At 40.5% G+C, this 10,633-nt stretch overlaps 1 protein-coding gene across 1 annotated transcript; it reads left to right on the top strand.

Moving 5' to 3' along the window:
* The first annotated feature begins 5,161 nt into the window (after positions 1-5,161).
* fgf7 (fibroblast growth factor 7) lies at positions 5,162-10,405 on the top strand. Its single transcript, XM_030092141.1, has 4 exons — positions 5,162-5,358; positions 5,701-6,342; positions 9,069-9,175; positions 9,334-10,405. Exons 2-4 carry the CDS (start codon positions 6,057-6,059, stop codon positions 9,541-9,543), a joined length of 603 nt encoding a protein of 200 aa, XP_029948001.1. The 5' UTR covers positions 5,162-5,358; positions 5,701-6,056; the 3' UTR covers positions 9,544-10,405.
* The last annotated feature ends 228 nt before the right edge of the window (positions 10,406-10,633 follow it).

The raw sequence follows: 10,633 nt of genomic DNA, 5'->3' as shown, positions 1-10,633 counted from the left end.
CACAGAGAGGATTAAAGTAAATGCCATTAAATGTCAAACTACAAACCAATTTTATCCTTGTAAAAAGAAAAAAGCACGCTCACCAGCTACTTTAAGATTACAGGGTGTAAAATAGGCATATTTATACCACAGAAAACAGCTGTTATCTTTTTTTTTCTTGCATTTATACCTCAAATTATCAACATAAACTGAATTAGAGGTTCTGTAAACTATTCACTGATTTTGACTCAGAAAGTCAAAAGTGCTTATTTTAGAACATCGCTCTCCTTTCAAGCCTCTGAGGTAAAGTGTGTTTTTGAAAGCAGGACTCTGCTTTTTTCTGATACATGAGCAGATATGATGAGTAGTTAAGACTGTGATCCCTAACAGCTGTTCCTGCATTAGATGGGATCAGAGTATTCCCCCGACAGCCAAGTATGACACCAGCTCACATTCTCCAACAAGGCCGATTACACTGACATTACAGCACATGCGACGGCAAACAATATGAGGTGGCTTACACACACACACACACACACACACGTTAAACAGAAGCCCTGTGAAATGTACTTTCAATACACTTTCATTTCACTATGATGACAAGGAGTAGGATTAGTTCTCATTAAATCTCTGCATTCCCACATGAATTTGATCTTGAAACGTGAACGCCTGTGCAAAAAATTGACAATCGAGTAATAATAAACTGTGGAATGTTGAAAATTGCTCATTAAACGTTGCACTTACATAATTCGCGCTGCAGCGTTTTTCTCTCTTACGGACCTGCCTGCATGCTTGCATTGTACTATCATTAGATGAGATGCAATATATTTAACTGAACGAACAGAAATTCTTGTTTAATATAGAAACAAAACATCTCGGTCTACAAATAAATGGGAGACAGCAACACACCCTGAGCTCTGGGCACGTTTGACTGAACGTGACATAACTTTGATTTGTCAGCAGGCTGCAGGAAGACACTTTTCAAAAAGCCGAGCGGAGCAGCAGTGTGACGCTGTAAACATGCACTGTGTAAACTCAGAAGTCCGCCACAGACCAAACTTCTCTATTCGTTGTTGAACACTGTCTTACATGGTGAAAGCAGCCTCAATACTTAAACACTAGTTTTTGTACTCTGGGATCAGGAATTGTTTTCTTTGATTTTTTTTTTTTTTTTTTTTTTTAATTGTGCTTGCGTCTGACTGCAGTGCACGGACGCGTGTCTGTGTTTGTAAGCTGCGGTTATTTATAGTTGGAGCTAATGTTGTGAGGCTCCATCCCATGAGATCTCCAATTATTGTGGAATTTAGAAAGCAAAAGCTAAACCCAAACAGTCGAAAACAGGACTAAGAATAGCGTGACCTTAGAGATGATTCGTTCCCCCAACATAAATGCAGTCATATCACTGGAAGGCAGAGCAAAGAGCACAGAGAGGGAGACACTCAGACTCTTCTCTCTCCAGGAATGCTTTTACAGTGTTGAGAGCAGATACAGTGTGTAGGCAGATGTCTCCGCAGTAATAGTGGAAACTATCATAAATTGTGTACATGGCCTTATACGTTAACACTCCAAGGGATTTTTTTAAAATACTGCCAGAGGGATAAATCAGATAGTAATATCCCTGTCTCGCATGTGACGGGCTGGAAACAACGTGCCTGATATGGGTACCCACAAAAAGAAAGCCGAGAACTGCGTTTGGTTCAGAAGAAAGTGCTTCACAACTTGTTTGACGCTTTCTTCAAAAGTGACCATATATATGAATAGAACAACACAAACCAGACAAGTTAATAACTTTTGAGTTATTCATCGTTAAACTCAGCTTAAATAGTACTAGATGGTGCGGTGGCAGTATGAAAAAAACATGACCAGCTGATCATAATGTCAATGTAAGTTCATGCCGGATGAAGTAACCAGACACAAATCAAGGCTTCAAAACCGGAGCTTGCGGTTAGTCTGGATTTGGAGCTGGAATGGGATTCGAGTTCATGGTAAGCTTGTGCGTTTGCGTGTTACACTGCAATCATCAAACCCTCGCAGACCCTTTGCTGGTTTCAGCAACGTTCAGCAGAACATTCAACAATGGGAATCAATTAAAAGGAGTTGCATGGTTTGAAACGCTGTCCGCTATCCGTCACAACAGTGAATAACTCAGACAGAGAGAGCGAGAGAGAGAGAGAGAGAGAGAGAGAGAGCGAGGCGATCCATAGAGTGGAGAGACGGACAGATGGGTACGACGGCATTCAGTCACTGAGATTTAAGGAGACTCACTCACGCAGGTCTGGAGCGCCTGCCTCACGGCCACTGCAGTTCCTCTGCTACTGTAAACTCCACACAGCACTGGGCCTTTGATCCTTGAACTCCAGCAGGCAGCTATTCAGCCTGTAAAACCAAACTACCTGCGTACACATACACAAACACGCACACACAGACACGCACGCACACATGCATGCAAGTCACACGTGCACACATAAACAAGGGAATGGAGTAAAAGTAAGTTCTGATTACAATGTATATATACTAAACATGACATGTCAATTAACACACAGCTTTCAAGTCTCAGTTTACAGGAAATGTAACGGCCCATTGAAGTTGCCCCTAAATGTTCTTTATTTTATGTGGTGAGTTCCATCAGATTGACTCGACTACCACCGGTTGTACAGCAGCAGAGTACTGACAATAATCACCTCCATTTCACTTTTACGTATCATATTATTCTAATGCATGAAGGAAATGAGCTTCAAAGAGAACAATGTCTGCAGATGTGCTTGACATGAGAGGAAGAAGCAAAGGGTGGGGCAGAAGACAGTAAAAAAAAAAAACTCATAAAACAACAATTTTAGCTCTGAGCACTCAGGCAAACACTTCGCAGTGTGAAGATAATTTATCTGTTCACAGTTAATATGACATGTTCCACATCAAAAAAAGGTCACATGGGCTAACCGATATAAATCTTCAAAGAACTAGGTGAGAGCAGAAAATCCATTATTTCAAGCCTGTAAAGTCTACACAACTTCCCCATCTCTCATTTCCTCCTCATGTAAGGTCAGTGATGCTGCACTTGACCTGTGAACCGATGGCTTCCTGAAATACTCTAAAAGACACATTTCACCAAGATGCAAACATTAGTTATCAGTTACTGAAACAATACAGTAAACAGTGCTCTAGTACCGAATTGTCTTGATCTTGTGGATCCCAACAGAACATTGCTTTTCCTGTTATGAAGAGAATCCATTGCATTCACAACAACCTAATCCCATATCACCGTGGAACGATCCGGCGAGTGAAATTTTTTGAAACAATCTTTCCTTGATGTGCAACTGACTGCAACATGTGGTTAGGTTTGTGAAAAAAGATGGTGGAGTGGCAAAAACTCCATTGTTTCTTTTTTTTTCTTTTTGCACAAATGCAATGGTCATGATGGTGAGAAAAAGTCTGAAAAGTCTTTTTTCTTCCCTTGAGATTCACACAGACACATCACGATTCCTGCCCAAACCCAAGTGGTGTCTGTTCAAAATGAAAGAGTAACAGTTGTAGTCATAAACCTCAGGCCAAAGGATGAACACGGTTTCTTGAGGCAACACACGATCAGTTCCTTCTCCAGCATACCAAAAACAGACACCATAAAGGCCTGGTACCTCAGCACTGTTGTTTAGTCCATAAAAAGAGATAAACAACAAAGGCCTCTGCTGTGCAGATGTGGCAAGTTGACCTTCCTGTTCTCTGGCTTGGCCAACAAACAGCTCAGCTGAGTGACACTGTGTGTGTGTGTTTTTCCTGTGCCTTTCCTGGGCATATTTGTGTAGAAACAGAGTTCCCAAAACGTGACATTTCCAAGGAGTGTGTGGGTCTGAGACTTGCAGGCAAATTCAACAAAATCACTTGGTTTGGTGCAATCTTGTCCACCAGAACTACCAGATGGAGCTCCTGTTGTTTGGCATTTTAAAAGCCAAGGGTCATTTAAGACATTTTAAGAGTCTCTCTCTGTCATCCAGCACAAGGAGGAGTCTTCATAGTCATCAAGCATTGACTGAAGAAGATGCTCTCCGCCTTGACAAAGTCCAATTTCACTGAAATGAGTCAAAATATACCTCATGCTCAGTCTGACATCCCTTTTGAACATTTTGGTGTGATCGAAATGCCATACAATTATATTCATGTTGACAATAAAACGATAGCCTGGGGAAGAAAAATCAGGATAATCCATGAAATTTAATATGTGTTATTTATGGTGGCTGCCTGGAGTGATATGTTAAGTGATGTTTCTTTGGTCTGTGCATCCAGAACGGTTTGAGGTGATAGAAGGGACAGATGAGTAGGCCAGAATGACACCTAATAGATCAGGTCTTTACGACCACCAGTTTGGAGATGAGAAGGAGACCTGCTGCGGCCAGAAGTCCGTCTCTCTCAGGTCTGCAGCACTAACCACCCCGGGGGAGGGCATCATTAGGGCCCATATAAACTTTTGAAGTGGTGAGTCCAAGGAAAGGCCAGGTATGTAAGGCAATAAATTGTGATTTAAATACAAACACAAAAAGTGAAAGAGTGCATGACCCCTGACATAAAGATGACTACTTCTGAGCTGTGATGTCCTCTGTTTTTCTCTCCTTGGATGGATACCTGCCAGTCGTAACTTATTGCTTCCCACTATTTTGCTCAATAGGGATGGGAACTCAAGGACTTCTTTGAAGTGTTTTTTTTTTCTTCCTTACTTGAGTTAATAAATACTTACCAACAATTGTATGCAGCCCAGTTAAACCACTAATTAATTGTGACATTTGAAATGATAGGAGAAAAGCTCTTTCGAGGTTTGTCATTACAGTAAATATCCTAACAGCAGTTGCAGTAAATGGGAGTCAAAATGAGAGCTGTAACATGCAAAGCGCAAACCTATTTCAGTGCAGGATGTTTCTTAGAAAATCCAGAAGGGGCTGTAGTAAGTTCTGCAAGAGTGAGTGTGCATGCAAATGCTCTCAAAGTACTCAGGCGTGCATACCAAGGAGCTCCTGGTATTCCAAGAGTTTATAGCTCCCTCTCATGTCTGGTGGGTGAGTGACAGTGCGAGGCAGGCAGAGGGTGTTTCTCCCCTGCATCTCAGCCAGGGACAGCTGACTGGTTGGGATCTAATTGCTCTCAAGTGAGGTCAGCAGGAGGCATTTATCTAAGCAGAGTGCACAGCGACAGCAGAAGATGCACAGACTCGGCCTGCCAGAATCAGGGAAACACACATGGGGAATACACAGACGCCCTCAGCTCTTGCAAAGATCCACTGCTGTGCCGGGCTTGGTTTACTACTACAGCTTTAGATCTAAAGCGTTCTCAAATTAAAGCTCTTGCTGAAGGAGAACACAGCTCTGTCAACTCCTGTCATCACTGAGACCACATGTAAGTCATTGAATACTTTATTTTCTAGTAACTGTGTGCATGTATGAATCTATGTAAATACAGAGGAGATTACATATCCTAAACTCTTCAGGTCAGAGACAGGAATACATGTAATACATGTGTATGTAAGCCAAAAAAATAAATAAATGTGAATAAATGTGCCAGACATATGTATATAAACAGACAGAACCAGAATTTGAAAGTTGTTTTACATTTATGACAATCAGGTCCAGTATAAAAAAAAGCTGGAGACCAAGGATTGTGTAATTATTGTAATACTTTTAAATTATATTTCCATCTAAAAATCCCTCCAAATGTACTATTTTCCTCTCTCTTCTTCAGTGACATCTTGTAAACCCTTTTTTCTGAACTGGATTATCATGTTTCCTCTGGGACTGTGGTCTCAAGATGACGGAGTGGTCACCGTGAACCGTCACTGAGGACTAGGAAGCGACTTCATCACGACACACGGCGCTTTGTCTTCTTTTGAGACCTTTGTCCAGCCAATCGGAACCAGCTTCAAAAGCTCTCCTCCACAACCGCCTGACACAATATCCCATTAGGAATCCCTGCAAAGAAACGAGGACCAAGAGGTCAAAAGTCAGGGGTCAGGGGGTCGCTGGGCTGAGGGATAGTGCACAGATCTCTAACTCGCATTTCAGTATGTGGTTCATTGATCCCCACTGCATTGTATTATAATGCGCAAATGGATGCTGACATGGAACCTTCAAAATCTCTTCTCTGGACTCTACCTGCACGCAATCTTCCTGTTTGGCAGTGTGTGTGTGGTCTACAGTGACTGCACTCCAGAGCAACTTGCCGCTATCATGAACTGCTCCAAACATGAGCGCCACACCAGGAACTATGACTACATGGAGGGAGGAGATGTGCGCATTCGACAGCTGTTCAGTCGCACGCAGTGGTTCCTGACGATTGATGACTCTGGCAACATCAACGGGACTTCAGACAAAACCAACTGCTACAGTGAGTATCTGTTTGTGTAAGCTGTTAACATTTTAACTTCTTTCATGGGTTCTTCTGCAGCTACAGAGTTTACTGAAAACAATGATATCCATGCGAATGAACTTCAACATGTGTTGAGAGGTTTGTCCTGGAATAGGAAATGTGTAAAGTGCAGCTCTGAGATCTTTACCATGGCTCCTGAAAGTGACAGAATCCCGTGGGACAGAGGGCACTACACCGTAATCACAAGTGTAAATGACTATAGTATCAGTTTTGAGCAGACAAAGAGACCATAGCTAAAATCAAGCAGGTGGGGATTTGGCTTATTTAAACATAGAGGAGTCTTAATAGATCCTGAAGTGAAGTAAATCAAATTATGGTACTCAACACTCATGGATGCCAGTCATTTGTGGATTTAAATTCAAAGTAGTACAGACTCACGTTTGTTTTGATGAACTCTGTCACGTAATTACAGAATCAGAATGAACGGCCAAGTAAAAAAAAAAAAAAAAAAAAAAAAAAAAGGAACATTTTAAAATTCACCTCATGAAGAATCAATGACAAATAACTCAATGAAACAGCTTCAGTGTTTTAGATCAAGAATGATTAGTTTAGAAACTGACAATAAGATATATCTAAGAATCCAGCTGCAGCTACAATAACTGCAGCTTCACACGAGAGGCTGCCCGGCTTGTCACTCCGTGGCCTTGATTTGTCAAAGTTGCTGTTTTCAGATACCGCTTGAATCCTCTGCCCCGGTGAGGATGTTTTCAGTAGTTATCGTTTCCTCCTATCTGACATCGTGGCTGCGACTGGAATGTTGGCTTGAAGGCGAGATGCCTCACAAAAAAGATGCTTGTGCAACAACTGGCAATGAAAGACAGAAAAATTGATACGCCCACATGCGGCTGACGATCGCACGCGAGAAGCACACACAAACTTAACCAATAACCCTTTGATGAGACCAGCCCTGCGCAGATGTACATGTTATAAATCAGTGATTCATCGTCTGAATGAAAGAGAACTCCTGAGAAGGGATTATATAAAGGATTTTCTTTCTATAAAATGCAGAATGACAACAACAACAACAAAAACAAATACTAAAACTAAAACAAGAAACTTGAAGTTGACTCATTTTTGACTTCCACATTCCTTGTGCCTTTGTAACAAAAATTTGAAGCCTCTTGAAGTATATTTTCTCTGTTCCAGATTTAAAATGATTGTTTGGATGAAGATTCAAAATGTCAGCTGAAAATACGAATTTGATTTCTGCAATGTATTTAACTGATCATACAATCTCAGTGTTTTTGGGCAGAAAATGAGTTCTTCTGAAACAAATCAGACAGTATAGTTCTTTTACTTAGCAAATTACTGAAATTATGGCATCAGTTATTTTCAAGTTTAACCAAATCATGGCAATATTTCTTTGAAGCGCTGTGTAGCCACAACAAACTGCTCAAAATGAACATTTTAAGTCTGCATAAATACAGATAGCGTTTAGTATTAGACCACACATCAGATAACGGCTTCCTATGAGGGTTCATCTGCTCGTGCAAAATGTTTTGGCTCAGTCTTCAGAAGAATCAGTGATTGAAAAAACAAGAAGCACGAACACGGGACTCACTGTCACCACACATCTTCAGAGATGCTGTCCAAAGTCAACGAAAACAAGGCTATTTAATATGAGCAAACAGTCAAATATTAAACCAAATATCAAGTGCCAACAGAACACAAACAACATTCCACGATTGGGAGCCTGCCATCTGTTTGTGATCTAGCAAACGCTAAAATGGTGCATGCTCAATGTCACTCCGAAGAGCTTCCCCTGCTCTCTCAGTGGCTGTCAAATGAAAGAATTTCTGCAAAGAACTGTCAACAAGGTTTTCAAAACATTTAAAAATCGTTGACGGGAATCTTTTTGATAAAATGTTTGTGTAGGTTTTCATTTTTCCATCACATGATTCATCATTTTGAGAAATCTGGAGTATGCAATATGGAGATGTTTGACAGAAGAAGATTGATTATTGGAATGATATTTAAGGCACTGCCAATTTATTGACTTAACAACACACAAAAACAAAACATATTGTCACTCCAAAATCTTTATAAATATGCAATTACTTCCTTCGCGATTAAAAAACAAAGGTGAAACTCTGCTTTGGCCACTTTATATATTGTTCATATAGGAGTTGTTAAAGCTTGCATCGGCTGCTTTTCTGTGCACAAATATGTCAACAATTTTATCCTTCAAACAGTGGAGAATTTTTTTTTAATGTTTTCATTGTATTTTCAAGCCTCAAGACAAATTTAAACGGTATGATATAGTTGTTATAATTCTTGCATACCGCTGCCTCTCGAGTTACATAAGAAAAAAAAAAGCCCAACCGAGACAGTTGAGAATGAGTGCCATTCTTGTCCACAGATTTGAAGGGCATGACTAAAGTGTAGCGTGCAAAGCACAAGCAAGGAGGCAGTTTTCTCAATCCCAGGGGAGAGAAGCCTAATCTGTCTCCCATATGTGCAGTGGCATAGGTTGTGGTTTGTGTAACGGCCACCCAGGCCAGCTAACAAGGCTTGAATGAAGCCAGAGAGACCACGAACTGATTAGTCACAGGAACTTCCATCCCGTTTCTTAATGAAGACGAATGCTGAGTGCAGAGAGGAGCTGGAGTGAGGGACAGATGCTGACAGTGTTTTATCTGTCCTGTTATATGTCTCACTTGTCTGTCTGTTTGACCATCTGGCAGGTATACTGGAGATCAGGACAGTGTCTGAGGGGGGAATTCTGGCTATCAAGGGTGTGAAGAGCCAGTATTACATCTGTATGAACAAGTCTGGACAACTGCAAGGCAAGGTAAAAGCCTTCTTCAGTGAGAAAAGTCTCATTCATAACTCAAAAGAAATAATATAAACAGTACATATCGCCTACTCGACTCATTAAAAATATATTAAGCTAATTAAAGTGCAGTTTTTTTTGCATTGCATTAACTGTTTATTGTGTCTCCCTTTCAGAGGATCTACAGTGAAAACTGCAACTTCAAGGAGGTTTTCCTAGAAAACTACTTCAATGCTTATTCCTCTGCAAAGTGGACTAAAAAGGAAATGTTCATCGCCCTGAATCAGAAAGGGAAGCCACTGCGAGGGAAGAAGACCAGAAGGGAGCACGTAGCGTCTCACTTCATCCCTATGAAATGCAGAGAGGAGGACCGGAGAGTGGACTGAGAACTCCAAAGATTTTGAAAAATGTGTATGATTACAGTCACACGTTATATACATTAACAGGCACATGTAAGCTCATTACAAGCAGCACTCCCCAATTCTCGACTCAAGTATTACATTTCATTGTAATGTGACGAAATGTGTTTTTATTTTAATAGCAATAAGACAACGGGCATGACAGGGGCAGATTAAGCTAATCCTCATCATGTCATAAGATGTTGAAACACAAAAATGTGGAAATATCACTATATATTTCCTCTTTTAAAACTGTAAGATGTACTACATACAGTCAGGACCACATTCTTTTGAGAGAATATGGCCCTGATGAGCTGATGATGATCTGAACCCTGACAATAAACCTGTGTGAACAGCAGAAAGGTCCAGAGCAGGCTTGATGTGCTGAAGCAAGCTGGACTTGTCTTTTCATGAACAAGTGCTCGGAGTACATAAAACAGGCACAGTAAGTTACAACCGTATGTTCAGTGAAACAAATTAGCGCACACAGGACCATCTGTTTGTGAATTTCCTGTTTTCAGTCTGTGCTTCTTACACTGAGGGCCAGACTAGGGTTGAATGCACTGTAGCTGCTCACTGACTCCCTTTTCATTATTAAGGTGTGATTTTTGACCTGCTATAATATTCTGCTGCTGCTGCTGCTGCTGAAGAGACATCTGGATTAAAATACATACTGAACAACATAATAAATGTATATGCCACGCAACGTCTTTCTGTTAGAGTGAATAGTCCTGCACGAAAAAAGGTCACATATTTATTTGTAAAGAGAATTTTGTGAAGACATTCCTATTTCTATGAAGCATGAAATAATAAAAAAATGAAAAGCCACTTTGGAGGTTTTTTTTTGATTTATGATAACTCTATTCCACGTGATATAACTGCAGATTCTTAGTACTGTCAAATTATAACATTTTATCATGTACGATTGTAAGTTATTTTTCTTCTTTATATAAAACTGATGAGTTGAGTGTTAAGTGTCATTTGTTTTTGTGTGTATTATTCTGTCTACTCAAAGGGCGAAACTCACTCATATTGACAAAAACGTCGGTTTACAGTGTTTGCCCACTAGAGGGAAGCA

Source organism: Salarias fasciatus, chromosome 1, assembly GCF_902148845.1.
Source record: "Salarias fasciatus chromosome 1, fSalaFa1.1, whole genome shotgun sequence".
In the NCBI taxonomy this organism is placed as follows: Eukaryota; Metazoa; Chordata; class Actinopteri; order Blenniiformes; family Blenniidae; genus Salarias; species Salarias fasciatus.
Note: the sequence above shows the minus strand (reverse complement) of the source record. Positions and strands in the feature narration are given on the sequence as shown.